At 48.3% G+C, this 15,114-nt stretch overlaps 1 protein-coding gene and 1 pseudogene across 1 annotated transcript; one reads left to right on the forward strand and one right to left on the reverse strand.

Moving 5' to 3' along the window:
* Positions 1 to 12,979, forward strand: part of LOC136454204 (uncharacterized) — a 28,830-nt pseudogene extending 15,851 nt beyond the window's left edge.
* On the reverse strand, positions 3,227 to 4,697 carry LOC136451447 (gibberellin 3-beta-dioxygenase 2-like). Its single transcript, XM_066452148.1, has 2 exons — positions 4,237 to 4,697; positions 3,227 to 3,905 (listed from the first exon to the last, which is right to left on the reverse strand). The coding sequence occupies exons 1-2, from the start codon at positions 4,695 to 4,697 to the stop codon at positions 3,227 to 3,229; spliced, it is 1,140 nt and encodes a 379-aa protein (XP_066308245.1).
* Positions 12,980 to 15,114: the final 2,135 nt, after the last annotated feature.

The following is a 15,114-nucleotide window of genomic DNA, read 5'->3' on the forward strand; positions in this document are numbered from 1 at the left end:
AAACTCCTCTTGAAACATTTCTTGCATCTAACAAAACGGATGTAATTTAACAAACATAAGTAAAAACATCACAAAAAAATATCAATGAGAACCATAACTACAATACAACAAATTTTGTTCTAAGAACCAAAAGCAGTTAACATTATACCCTAAACCTAGGGTTTCTCATTTCATCCACAACAATGAACCCATAACATAACTACATGCGGCTTGGTTTGCTAGCTTTTTTTACGCCTTGGAATCAACCTATGGTCGTATAATACATATATTGAGGGATACAATGAAACCCTAAGTGATGACGATTCTTAGGTTCAAAAATCCGACTAATATGTACCGAATCCATGCGAAAAAAACAAGAAGGTGAGCGAGTATACCTTGCTCTCGAAGATCTATGGATCAAATCAAGGTTTTCAAGGTCCAATATGTCGATTCGTGAGGTAGAGTGAAGTGGGGAGAGAAAAACCCGAGAGGGAGGAGAAAGAAGAGGAAGAACGCTCAGGGAAGAAGGTTGGGCTGGGGTTAAATGCAGGGGGCTCGGCGCCAAGATCTACGGCGCTGAGCTCGGCGCCAGTCACTATAACGCCGAGCCCCCTGGTAGGCCATTGCCCTATGGCCAGGAGCTCGGCGCCAGTGACGGTGGCGCCGAGCTCGGCGCCATTCACTCTGGCGCCGAGCCAAGGGTCCATTTCCTGAATTCTTTCCGCCAGGGGTCTATTTGTGAGAAACTTTTAAAAAAAGAGCCAAATAGTAAAAAAATTCGGTAGTTTGTGATACTTGGATGTTTATTCCGCCGTAGTTGTTATCCTAAATATATTTGATTCTAGGTGGAGGCTATTCAGAAGTGTGGTGGGCAGACTATTGCTGATGGAAGCCGTTTCCGCACAGGTGGTGGAATTCTCTGGAACATCTTAAAGTCACGGGAACCCAAGGCTTACAAGGAAATAATGGCAAAGGGGAAGGAACTTGAGGTACAATTTTTTGTTATTATGAATGGATTAATTATATGTATGATGCCTACACTACGAAAATAATAACAACAAAAAAAGGTACGAAATTATTTAGTCCCAAGCAAGCTGTTGTAGGCTATAGATGAAACCAAGCAATACCCACAAAAGTGGAAAAATGAAGCAACCTAGATATGCTTTAGCAATTATGTACAGGAGATAAATGTAGTAATCTTGTCTTCAAATCAAGTAACTTGTCATTTTCCTCAATTTTCTTCTGCCTTTCCAAAACAACCTGAGTCACTGATTCAATGTGCATGCCCATCATTATCATAGAACCGGGGTGAGGGGTGCAATGATCAAAGTCTTTGGGTATTGCTTTCTTCTTGGTATCACCGCCTGTGTGGACTAGAATTCAGTTCAGTATTAGATTGCTGCCTCGTTAATGAAAATAATTAGAGGAATCATTGTGAGTTTGATCCTCCCCCCACCCCACTACATTTGTCGAGAACTGAGACTAAATTGCTGTTCCTTTTCCCTTGTTTTCTTTTCTTCCTAAGAATCTATTGTGAGCGTTGTACTACTTAGCATTGATATTTTTCTTTTGACATCTGGCAGTAAATTACATGTTTTGGTGATCCTTCTATTAATTCACTGGTCTTTTTTGGTATCTGCTGTATCGAATTAATTTGTATACCTATTTCCTCCTTGCAGAGCCAGAATGGGATGTGGCCAGGCAGGATTCATCGAAAGGTAAAAGCGGATCCCCCTCCCCATCTCACTGCAGATCTCCTCAGGATCCCCAGTTCTTCGTTGCTTCAGGTAAGCAGGGCCGGCACGGCGGCACCACACAGAAGGGGCTCACTTGGCCGCTTGCAAATGCAAATGAAACCCCAGCAGGTACTGGTGACTGGTGGGTTCCCCTTGTGAGTTGTGACTGCTCAACCCTACATACATTACACGTTATTACTAGTTTAGCACTACTTCAGTATTATTTTTTCTCTCACAACAAATCAGCATAAGCATCAGCATAAAGCCAAATTTCAAGGAAACGAACAAAACCAAAATTTTCATTCGGAAGATCGAAGGTCCCGTTTGAAATCACTGACTCAATTTTCAGAAACATCTTCTTTTCGATTTAGACAAATACCACTGTTACAAATAGTATGTTACTAGTACGTAGGATAAAAATTTACTGGAGCAGGCAAAGATTCTCGCAGTAACTTATTGGAAGCATGATGGTTTGTTCCATTCCATGCATGAGCATGATGCAACTTTGTTGGTTGAAAGCAAGCAGGCAAGGCAACAAAGCACGCAGCGGGCCTGTTTGGTTCGGACCCTGGTGAAGGCGTCTAGGCCAGACAGCTCCCTAGGCCGTCGAATTTGAGCGCCTGACGGCCGGATCGAGCTGCCTGGGCGAGCACCCCCAGGCCACGCTGAGTACGTAGTAGCGCAGACTCAGACATATGAGCCCGTGTCTCGTCCTCTTTGGCTAGCGCTCTGAGGGCCGTGTACGACGGTACGAGCCAGGTGTGTCCTCTACAGACTACAGTCGTAGCTGCACTGCACATCCATGACCTAGAACCAGAAGAGATATACTCCGTATATGTACAGTACTGTATACATATATATTTATTTATATTTACATCTCCACTGCTGCTCACTGCAGCCCTCTTGCATTGCATCACCCATCGTTTCAATTGATGAATTGAGCAGCCGGGGGCGGATTTTTTTTCCGTTTTTTTCCCCCTCGGATCAGACCGAAAGAAACAACAGTACAGGATCAGGTTATAGACCTATCATTGACCAGCCTGGCTACTGGCTACTGGCTACTGGCTAGGTACCCCTACCTGCTTGACGCCAGATGCCAAACCACATGCATTATATTAATCCAGAATGCCAGATTAGTTAATGGATCCACTAACAATCGCCAGTAACGACAAACTCGATTGCAAGCAGCAGCCGGCCGCCCGGCCTGCTGTAACTAGACGTACTAGAAGAAACAGCTATACGCACAGCGTGTCCTTTTCCTCGTCGGCGTCTTCGTCTTCTTCCTCCGTCGTCATCGATCTCTTAATTCTTGTACCATATACATCGATCCAGCAGAGCAGCTGCGGAACGGAATAATGAAGCCTGCTGCATGCGCAAGCAAGCACGAGTGGAACGAACGAAGCGCATGCATGCATACATGTCCAGGTCTCAGGGTTGCTTCATTAGTCTGTCTACTCGATCGACGAGTATATGCATCATCATCAGTCTCGATCGATCCGGCGATCGATCGGCTACGACGAGACGAGTAGCTGCTGATGGACGACCGCGGGGTCGGCGCCAGCACTGGCGCCGGCGTCGTCGAGCTCGAGCTCGGTGGCGCCGGCGAGGGCGACCATCTTGAGCGCGGATGCGCCGGCGGTGAAGGCCTTCTTACGGACGCCCATGTACTCGGGCCACGTGACGGCGCGGTACGCGGGGGTCCGGCCTGGTGGCACGGCCTCCCGCAGCGGCGCCACCTTGTCGTGCGGCGGCGGGCCGAGGAAGTAGCCGAGCGATATCCTGTCGAGGTCCCGGTTGACGACGGCGCGGTGGTACACGCTGTGGAACCGGCCGTTGGTGAGGATGTGGAAGAGGTCGCCCACGTTGACGACGAAGGCGCCCGGCACGGCCGGCACGCCCACCCACCGGTCCGGGGCTTGGCGGAAGAGCTGCAGCCCCGGCACGAGGCTCTGCAGCACAAAGGTGAAGAAGCCTGAGTCGGTGTGCGCGATAAGCCCCAGCGCGCGGCGCGGGTCCGGGCACCTCGGGTACCAGTTGAGATGCATGGTGGCGGTCATCGTCTCGGCGATCCTCCGCTCCGCCTCCACGGCGCCGACCTGCTCGTCGGTGAGCCCCAGCGCCATGAGGAACAGCTCCAGCAGCTTGTCCGCGAGGGCACGCATGTGCTTGTGGAACTCCTCCATCACATCACTGTAACAAGTAGTAGTGTAATTAAGCAAGACGCGCAGTAAGTATATGCCCCTCGTCAGCTAGCATGCTAAAAAGGGCTGCTAGGCGTGTGCTTGCATGCATGCATGGCCTTAGACGGGGACGACACGTCGATGATGTATCGTATCGGACTATCGGTGCCTGCGTGCGTGTGACCTGCTGTACCAGTACCTGTACGTGCATCATGCTTCATGCATATGCATGGCGGGGCGAGAATCAAAGCAAAGCAAAGCAGCTAGTAGCTAGGCGCGCGCACGTGTGGGTACGGTGGTGTGACCGCGCGCGGCTGGCGCGGGTGCACGCACGCACGTACCGGAAGCTGGTGTAGTCGTCGCCGGCCTTGGGCCAGAGCTTGCGGAAGTCAGCGCGGAGGTTGGCCGGCGAGAAGGTGTAGCCCTCGGACCACATGCACGAGATGGGCGGGGAGCCGTAGCCGCATGCGTCGCCAGGCCCGCGCACGGTGCGCATCTTGTCGTCGGCCGGCAGCGCGAACATGGTGGCGATCCGGTCCTCCACGCGCGCCAGCAGCTCTGCGGGGACGCCGTGCCCCGTGAGCAGGAACGCGCCCCATTGCTCGGCAGCGCGCGACACCGCCGCCGCCGGGTCTGCCTCCGCCGCCCCCAGGTCCACCACCGGCACGGCGTCCGGCCCCGGCGCGCCGCCGTCCACGACGGGGTGGTCGTGCAGCCCCGGCCAGGCGTGCGACTCCGGCACCCGCCGCGCAGCCCGGAAGTCGAAGTAGCGCGGGTTCTTGAGGTGCGACGGCGTCGGCATGATGCTGGCCGATAGCTAGATTAGCAGTAATTATGGATCCCCGGCAAGGCAAGGCGGCCGGCCAATAGATTGCAGCAGTGTGCGTGTGCTGCTGCTAGCTGCCTAGAGAGGACGGAAGGAAAGGAAGGAAGAAGCAAAGGAGCTGTAGCACCAAGTGCTATGGCATGAGAGAAGGAGAAGTGTAAGAAGCAGAGAAGTACATGGCGTGGTATTTATAGGGGAGAAGTTTTGGAGAGTAGTGGATCCGTCCGGTCCGACCCATCAGGAGAGAGAACACAACACACACCACAAAGAGCTGGATGACTAGCTAGAGGAGAGAGAGAGAGAGGGATGGGATGATGCGCAATTGAAAAATGAAATTAAAATTCAGTATTGATGAGGCGATGGCCTTTTTGGAAATTGAGTGGATGGAGGGAAATGCGGTGTGAGAGACGGAGGGGTTTGGAGCGATGTGGAGCACCAAAAAGGCCACCCAGCTGCTGCTGCCGCGACACAAGTGACAAATGTACGGTCTGTTCACTTGCTTAGAAATCAAACTTTTTCAGCTAATAAACAGTATTTTTCTCTCATAACAAATTAATCAATAGTATTTTCAGTCATGACTTATCAGCTAAATGAATAGGGCACTAGCTCGTACGTACTCCTCCTCCCGCCTCTCCTTGGGCTTAGGGGAGGGGAGGCCAGGCTAGTGGCGGCACTGGCGAATTTTTTTTAATTTTAATATTTTTTGTAAACTATTTTTAAATCTAGTACTATTTTTTTAAAACTATCATTTTTTGTCGTGTCTATTGTCATAGCTCGATGAAACGTCTGTGCCGCGTCATGCATGGTGGCGCGACAGGAGGGTGACGTAGCGAAGACCGGGGCCGCTGACCGGTGACGTGGCAGGGTCTGCCGCGCCACCGATCTTGGTGCGGCCCTGACGCGCCACGGCGCTTGGCACGGCAGGATCAGATAAATATCGTCCGCGAGCCGCCCCTGCCCCCGAGCTGCCCGCCCTGCCTCCTGCCTGCCGCCCCTACCCGAAGCGCCGCCGTCGCCGTGCCCGCAGCTCCTGCTGCCGCGGGGCCTGCACGCCGACCACTGCGCCCGCCCGCCCGCACGCCGCGCAGAGCCCCATCGGCCGCCTGCCCACGCCGCATGCGCCCACCCACTCTGGCCGTGCCACGAACATCGGCGCGTCACGGCCGTCGCCCGCCCGCTCATATCAAGGTAGGCTCTCTTGAGTTCATGTTATTATGATTGTTATTTTAGTTAGGGTTAGTGATTTATGATAGTTAGGTTAGTGAATTTGTTAGGATTTGTTAGTGATTTAGGATAGTGATTTAGAATTTGTTAGTGATTTAGGATAATTAAGGTTTAGTTAGGTAGTTAGGGTTTAGGTTACTGTTAGTTAGGATTTTGGGTTTAGGGATTGATTTTGGGTTTAGGTTAGGTTGTTTTGGTTAGGTAGTTAGGGTTTAGGTTACTGTTAGTTAGGATTTTGGGTTTAGGGATTGATTGTCGGTACTTAGTAGTGCGTGATATGGTGATTTGGATGACTTGATGAAGTTTCGTCAAATACTTATTTTTCTAGTGAAGTTGTTTAATATGTCTGTTAATGTTACTTTAAATATATACATGTGCTTTCATATTGTGTTCGTATTGCATAACAAGTAGTTCAAATTTTGCAATGCTACATAATGTTAATTTGAATATTGTTAATTTGAATACTCTAACCCTTTGTTTATCAATTTATAATAGGATGGCCCCTCCCACGCAACACCCGTTGTATCCCATTCTTGAGGTGGAATACGACGACTAGCACCGAGCACACATCTTGAGTGACACCGACGCACAGGTGGCCTTGACTACTTTGAGGCCCCGCACGCACATCAGGACGCACCGGTGGGGCGAGTGTTACGCGCCGTATATATGGCGTGCCAGCTTCCTTGAGCTTGTCCGTGTTGTCAACTACGGTCTTCCGCCCCTTGACCCAGCACTACTTACTATAGCTATAGACAGGTGCGAGTGTCTTGTTTGTACGTAAACATTCTTATAATAAATTTGAGTCAACTAACAGTTATTCTATTCTTATAATAGGTGGAGGCCTGAGACCCACACGTTCCACCTACTTTGCGGCGAGATGACCTTAACCATGCAGGACGTGAAGGCTATCTTTGGTCTTCAGTTGGGAGGACTTCCAGTGATGGGTATAGTTGACAACAATCACTGGAGGAAGCTGGTGGCTCAGTTCACTGGCTTTCTTCCACCGGACAACGAGGTTTCAAAGAAAAATAAGTGAGCAATTCAAGCCTATTTAATACTTGCATTACTTTCTCGCAGCCATCGGGTCTCATTTTCTTTGATGAATTTTAGGAAAAGTTCTGGAGTTTTGTCGTCTTGGATCACAGAGTGCTTTGATTACGATTACTTGGATCCACAGGCTAAGGAGGCTCAGATCGACAGGTTCGCTAGAGTGTGGCTCTGGCACTTCCTTGGTGCTTTCCTCTTCCTAGACGCCTCGGGCAACACCATCAGCTGGATCTTCCTTGACATACTACGCCAACTATGGGAGAACATAGCGACGTACAGCTGGGGCAACGCAGTCCTGGCATGGACGTATCGATAGCTGTGCATTGCCTACCGTCGCACCTCAGGGTATGCGAACCTTGGGGGTTGCTCCTACCTACTATAGGTTTGGTGTTGGGAACGATGGCCCGTTGGGAGGCCCCTTAATACTGGTTTACCGGTAAGTATTTCGGTTCACTATATTCTTCGAGGCAGTTACATATGATTAAATTATTGATGGCTATTTTATTATCATGTTCAATGCAGCAATGGAATAGGCATGATACACTCCCTACAGCTCTGTATATCTGGACGGAAGCAGAGTTAGTTAGAGGGAATGCGAGACGCAAGTACAGGGAGTATATGGACGGTCTCGACGTCCTGACATAGCACCAAGTTACAATCTCTTTACTATCATACATGTGTCTTGTTCGATGTACACTATATCACAACCTAACTCAATTACAAAATGTCCAGGTGCATTGGTGTCCTTAGGATGCTTCGGAGCTCGAGTACTATCTGAGTCCTATAACTAGGGATGAGTCAGACGAGTATCGCTGCAACATCCCTCTTATTTTTTTCCACGTGGTTGAGATTCACTTGCCCATCAGGGTCTGCAGATAGTTTGGAAGAATGATAGGTTGCCCACCACCGCTTTACTCCACCAACCAAGAATTGTATGGGTGCGTTATCGATTAATAACAAAGCTATAATTCAGAGGTGTGTGTGGTACAACTAACATAGTTTTGTTGTAGGTATGACCGTAGGAAGAGGTACAAGACCAAGGATTGGCGCGTGACACACAACGCGCACATCGACTTGTGGCAGAACAGGAACGACAGCCGATCCATACGGGTCCCCCACACGACCAGCACACCTTCGACGAGTACCTGCGGTGGCTTCACAGGTCTACGAGGACACATATCAAGCCCCCATACACTGAGCAGGCGATTGACGAGGACTCGGAGGAAGATATGATCGAAGATTTGTACGACGTTGCCAATAGGGAGGACACACAGCTACAGAGAGCCCTGCTTTAAAGATACATGGTAAGATACTTGAATGGTACAATTTGTTATTTATTTGGTATTAAGTATGTGTACTAAAACTGTCCAACCGCGTTTCTGTACCCAGGCGACACAATTGTCAAGGATGTCCAACGAAGCAGCGTTCTGGCTTCACGAGTCTAGAGAGCAGGGGCCAGGCGTTCTCGAGGCTTTTGTGGAGGTAAACATAAACTTGTTCGTTTCGAAAATGTTTCTTTAGTGTATATGCGTTTGGGAAATGCACTAACTTTAACGTCTATTTATGCAGAAGATGAAGAAGAGTTGTAGAAAGCTAGCTCAGAAGCTGAGCTGTATGGACACTTGGGTGGAACAGCCACTCCCGGCGCGGTCGGGTGGCACGTCTTTGGCCTCTTTGAGGACATCAGCTGACTCTTCTTAGCCAGTGACAGGTGCCACTTCCCCAGTGCGTACACCACCACATCATAGCGTTGAGAAGGACCCTACAACCGAGGAGGACGACGACGACAAACCCCCGGGCTTCCGCAGATAGCACGACCAGTGGGACGATTGGCCGCATGACGAGATCGGCATGTCTCAGCTAGGTGGTGCCCCGCTTGGTACCCAAGAAGCCTCACAGGTACTAACAAAGGTAGTTTTTTTTTAAATACGTAGGCTCCATGAACTAACGATCATAAAGATTATAAGTAATCGTGCATATCATATACTTGCAGGGTACGAGCCGTACGCACCGGCAGCGCGATTACACCGACGTTGGCTACACTCCCAATGTGTTGTCAACAAATCCAAAGAGACAGAGGCACCCGAGGGATCCTTACACTCCTGGGTCTTAGTTTGTTAGGTCGAACAAATATTGACGTCCAAAACTTCCAGGCTTAGTTGGTTATGTTATATCGAACTTATGTCAACCCAATGAAAATGTTATGTGGTAGCTTGTCAACTTGCGCACGGACTTCATTTATTTGCTTCATATTCGTTTCAATGCGTCGCGGCAGCACTGCCGGCGAGATTAAGTAGCAACTAGTTCGGGAACCGACAGTCCCGGCGTATCTCGACGCCGGTGGCCGACGTCTTGACCCCGATCCTCTCGAGATTGGTCATCGCCGCCATGAAATCGTCGAAGAAGGCACCCTGGTTAGACGCGTAGTAGTCGACCGTGCTACGCGACCCCATGTCGGACTAGAGCGCCTGGTCGGAGCCCACCGGCGAGGGATCGAGGAAGCCGGGGTTCACGGCCCATGATCGCGTCGCTGCCGATCCTCACCGACGGCCGTCGATCTTCTGTCTGCGTCCAGATCTTGTCGCGCCATGCTCCATGGCGCGTCAGTGCCGCGCCAATATCGGTGGCGCGGTAGAACCTGACACGTCACCGGACAGCGGCCCCGGTCTTCGTCACGTTACCCTCCTGCCGCGCCACCATGCATGGCGCGGCATAGGCGTTTCGCCGCGCCATGATAATAGACGCGGCCAAAAGTGTTAGTTTTAAAGAAAAAAATAGTGTTAGATTTAAAATTAGTTTTAAAAAGTGTTAAAATTAAAAAAAATCGCATTGGCACCCCAATTAATACGCACACATGGAAAGCCAACACGATTATTGCCATCCATCATCATCAACTTAATTAAGGACCACTTTCAAGGGTGTTGTCGTGTCTCGCACCACGGAATCTTTCACGGACGTACGCGCTCGCCATAGATCCATCTTCACCACCGGTTCAAGTTCTAACGACATTTGGCTGCTTTACTGCAATATAGCAAATAAAATAATAGGAGACCATACCCTATTTTTTTCCTAGGTTGAGTTGCATCTATCGTTTAGTTCAACCCAAAATTTTAAGCTAATTAGAAAAGGTGGACGACCTCTGTTATGTACTCCCGGTTCTAAGTTATAATACGTTTTGCCTTTTTTATATACGTTAGTTTTACTGTATATCTAGACATAGTATATATTCAAGTGCATAACAAAAACTACGTATTTATAAATGTCAAAATGTTTTATAATTTATAGTGGAAGGAGTATTTTGAAAAGAAAAGGTAACCAGCCAATAGCAGTGAAATAAACTAGCTAGTACTGCAAGTGACGGAGAGTAGGAGACGAGAACAAAAGGCGGCACCACTGCAACTGCAAGCAAGCAAAACGGGACGGACTTTCAAAAAAAAAAAAAAAACAAGGGACGGTCCGAACACGTGTAAGGATCTGGTTGGCTCGAGATGGGGCGCAAAACACAGACACCACCGACCCAATAGGCCAAGGGCTGCTGCTTCCGGCGAGTGGCGATCACTGATTAGGTAAGGATCCCGAGGCCGGCGGAGAGCCGCGGACAAACGGGCCTGTCTGCAATTGGCGGGGCGCAGCGCCAACGCGGCTGCGGTTCCAGAGCTACCTGCTGGCCGACGCCGAGTGCGCCCGCGCGACGGACGGCACGACGGCGCAGCTAGCTAGCTAGCCCACCGGCACTGACCCTGCTGGATGGTTTCAAGCAGAAACACGACACGTTCCTGTGGTTCTTTTTTTTTTTGGTTCTCACTCCAATGTTCTATGGAAGGTAGAAAAAAACTCAGGCCTGTAACTTCGTGCGGCAACACGTTGGCGAAGAAACACAACTAAATGTTCTTATAGCTTTTATTTTAGATTACGGAATAAAACATCCCAGCCTTCACATTCACGAGTGAATGCTTAAGGCTTAACAACAAGGTGATCTATGCAAATAACGTGAGTATCTAGTTTATTTTCTCATTGTACCATTTGGTTTTTATTTGAAAAAATACTTTTGCTGATTCATAGTTTCCTTCCCCCCTGAAACATCATTGAAATTGTTACAATGCTACTCGCTTTTGGTGTAGCGATGATAACCCCGTTGTGCGTCTCCCCAGCAAGTCTTCCCAGGAGGTGTTTGTGGGTGTTTCGTGTGAAGAATGAGCGTCAAATCGGCCTCATTGACTTGCTAGTCTCGGCCACGTTGTGGAGACCTCCCTCGGCTATGTATATCGGGCGTGTGTGGCCTTGGAGATTTAGCACTTTCTGATATGTGACCGCATTTAGTATCAACACTTTTATTTATTTTTTAATTCAAGTAAGCATTTAAAAGACTCTAAATTTATTTATTTTTAATGAAACATAAAGTACAGTAGTTGTCATTTAAGTTAGATACCATTCTAGTACGTCATACTTTTAATAAGACCCATGATGACGAGGAACTCTAGTCTTCAATAACATGCTCGGAGGAATACTAGCTAAGATATTTACACGCCTGTCTGAAGAAAATAGCTTGAAAAGTTGCACTTCCTAAAATGTGCCAATTGTTAGGTAGATTTCCACCTCCTTTTCTCGGTCGTCTCAAAAGGATTACTGTTTAGTACCCACTCATTGCCGGTTGCCTGTTGGTATGTATAGATTCATGGACACCTACATATGCATGGGAAAGATTGTGCACCATCCTCCTCTATTACTTGAAAAATACTCTATAGCTTTTTCCATGGAAAAATATATATGTCAAGTGTGAGCCACTCTCTCATAGACAAATTCCCGTTTTCTCATATATATACATCTACACAGTTCTATATATACACTTGCTCCTGCTTTTTGTCTTATAAAACATCGTATACGTTGTTAGCTTTCTGCCTTTTTCACCGAAGATAAATGCTCCTCACCTGGACACTGCCTAGTAGCAGCAGCTAGCAGCTTCAATTTCTCAAGAAGGGGAGAGAGAGACAAACTGTCAGCTAAGCTACGTGCGACGCTAGCTTGCCGTTTTGTATTGTTTTCTTCTACTTGGTGAGTTGAAACCGCCATACAAACAAAGGATAATTCTAAAATTCTTGAAAGGACAAGTTAGTCACCGTGAATGTCCAATGAGCAAACCGAAATTTCCCTGGACGGTTGTCCCTGCTCTTGTCTTAACATGAAACGGGATCAGCTGTCGCATATGTAAATGGGGCCCACTATGAGATCTCACCTCCAAACTAATATGCCTCTTAAATGATTGGATTGTTATCTTCTTCCTTCCTCTCATTGATCTATTCCATCTCATGACATGCATGGGTGATCTTTTTCAGTTATTGAAATGGTATATATGTATGGCTTGGACCTTGTGGAGTGGTAGAGCGGTTGGGTTTTCGGTAGGGCTGAGTACGAGACAATCTTGTGCTTGTGTGGAGCGTGTTGATGAGGTCCTAGTCCAACCGACCATTGTCCATAGTTGAGTCAGTTGTCTCGATTGTTTCCTTAGCACTACCCATCCAAGGATCTTTTTTTTAATATAATCGACACCTCTCCTGATTTGTTTTAAAAGTTAATCCCCATGATAACTCTCCTGATTGTTTCCTTAGCACTACCTAGCCTAGATGCGCGCGCCTGCTATCCTGAGACGGAGGGAGTATAAAGCTAATCTCCACTACAAGTTTATCTCCAAAAAATCATGCAACAAGCCATCCAATGCAGAAGCAGTTTAGGTATACAAAACGGCCACAGATTAGCAGAAACGAAGATGCAAGTTCACAGGGCAGTGCACTAATCGATGATGAAATTGAATCGCAAGAGCAAAAGGAAGTGTTGGATGATCCTGAGCAGTTGGATGATGTGGAGGAGACACCTGCATCGGACAATAAAGCTCAACACGCAAACCCCTAGCGGACAGAATTCGCGTTCCTGTTGGTTATGACGATTTGTTTGAAGAGGGAGAGATACACAAAGGAGAACCACAAAGTTGAAGCATTTCAAAGTTTATGCTTCCTCATGAGTTGTGAGGCCCAAAGGAATGGCACGAAATCTCAAGAGCATGAGTATGAACTACTAATGAACTATCACTGCAGTGTAGCAATTTTCCCCCTAAACATCACCCCCTATGATTTTTCAGTGATAGTTGTGGCACATGAGATTTTGTTGCGTTCAGTGAAAAACCCAATGTTGGGCCTGAATTTAACGGCTATTCAATGTGGCAGAGAAGGAAGAAAAAAATGTTAGCAGAGATTTTTTTTAGAGTAGCGGAGATTTCGTTGCGTGCAGTGAAAACCCCCAATGTTGGGCCTGAATTCAACGGCTATTCAATGTGGCAGAGAAGGAAGGAAAAATGTTCGATAATGACCTGGGCGTCGGCTGGATGGACCAACCTGCCCGTGCCGCTCGCCAACATTGCAAAAAAAAGAAAGAAAAAGAAACCATCGACCCACACACTGCTCTGTACCCGTGGCCGCCGTAGGCGACATCGCCGCTTTCACCCCGCTGGTCGACGTCGCTGGCTTCGCACCGTCTACGTCTCCACCCTAGATTCCTCTTCCTCTCTCACTCTCTCTCTCTCCCGACGTGGCCCAAAGCGAGGCCACCTCTGCGTGCTGCACACGGCTGGACCGCGTAGTCCCCTGGCGGGGTGGTTGCTCGCCCACATTGTGCACTGCGCGCCTCCACCCCACTCTACCTTGCTTCTCCTTCCACCAGACCCACTGCGCCGGCAAGAGATCCGATGGTGGTGGGGACTACGATGCCGGCTGCAGGGCTACATGTCGAGCCCACGATACCAACGGCCACGAAGGGGTCCCCGCCGACCTTGTAGTAGGCGGAGTCCATTTGGTCAATGGTGGCGACGACGCGGCTGCCTCCAGTGAAGTCCACGCACCGGCGAGCCTCCATTTGCGATCTGCTGAAAACGCATGTTACAAGCGTATGTTTTAAGTGTTTCGGATGTTTTAGGGGTATGTTTCAATTGTTTCAGATGAATGTTGCAAAAGTAGATCAGAATATTGCATATGTTGCAATGGTTGTACACGTACGTTGCAAAGGTCTGTTCCCAATGTTTTATCTGTGTTTATGGACGTATTGTTGCAAGTGTTTTTATCTTGATGTTGCAACGTTTCACACATATGTTGTAAGTGTTTTGTCTAGATATTGCGTATGTTTGCAATGATTTTTCAAGTGTTTTCATGTGTTTTTGCAAGTGTTTCGGAAGCATGTTTCAAGTGTTTCATTTGTCTTTAGACGTATGTTGCAAGTGTTGCATCTGGATGTTTTAAAAGTAAATCGGATGTTGCACATGTTGCAATGCACGTGAGAAGCGGAGGGGACGCAAGCGGTCCCCACGCGTGTTTTGGCGGCGCAGGCCCTGCATGGGCAAGTGAAACCTAGGCGCAGGCGGGGGCGTGTTGTTTTTTTTGTGCGAGCGCGGGCGTGGATTGCTGGTCCGAGCGCGGGAAACTACAGCACGGGCGTCTGGACGCGGGCTTCGGGCCGTACGTCCGGATGCTAGACGTCCCGAAAAAATGTTAGCATGAACTTTTTCACGTCCAACGATTTGTTTCATATATGCATCAAGAAAATAAAACCATTCCTTATATAAAAACAAACTTGTAAGCACTAAGCGCTTCACAGATCACAGAAAGTAGGATTGCGTTTGGATTCCTGGCCAGCGCTTGCCTTGCCTATCTGAGCAAAACTCACAGCGTTTGGACTCTTTGCCACCTGTCTTGTTTCTGTGCAGTCAAGATTTTACCTTGCTTGCTTTGTGGTTCGCCTAAGCTGGCGAGGCTATCCTTGCCCAGCGAGGCCGAGCAAGGCAACGGTGTAAGAATCGAAGAGAGACAACAGGGTAAGAAATCCAAACACGCTGTGTAGAAGAGCAACTCTATACAGCAGACATGGGTCATGTTCTTCTTCTTTTTTTGAAATTTATGGTCCATGTTTTAAGTTTAGAGCAAAAGGAAAAACTATAGAACAGCCGAATATACAACGTATCATAGAAAATCTTAGTGCATAAGAGCAACTTGGGACTGCAGACATGGTCCTTGATTCTAGTTTAGAGCAAAGATAACCATCAGAAGTGTTTATTTAGATTATAAATGGCGGTAGCTTTAAC

This window comes from Miscanthus floridulus, chromosome 5 (assembly GCF_019320115.1).
Source record: "Miscanthus floridulus cultivar M001 chromosome 5, ASM1932011v1, whole genome shotgun sequence".
Classification (NCBI taxonomy): domain Eukaryota; kingdom Viridiplantae; phylum Streptophyta; class Magnoliopsida; order Poales; family Poaceae; genus Miscanthus; species Miscanthus floridulus.

Bases quoted from the DNA above. Each gene is read 5' to 3' on its own strand.
- LOC136451447 (XM_066452148.1), bottom strand. From the start codon at position 4,697: ATGCCGACGCCGTCGCACCTCAAGAACCCGCGCTACTTCGACTTCCGG. The intron at 3,906-4,236 runs GTACGTGCGTGC...TACTTGTTACAG, and splicing joins GACGACTACACCAGCTTCCG to TGATGTGATGGAGGAGTTCC.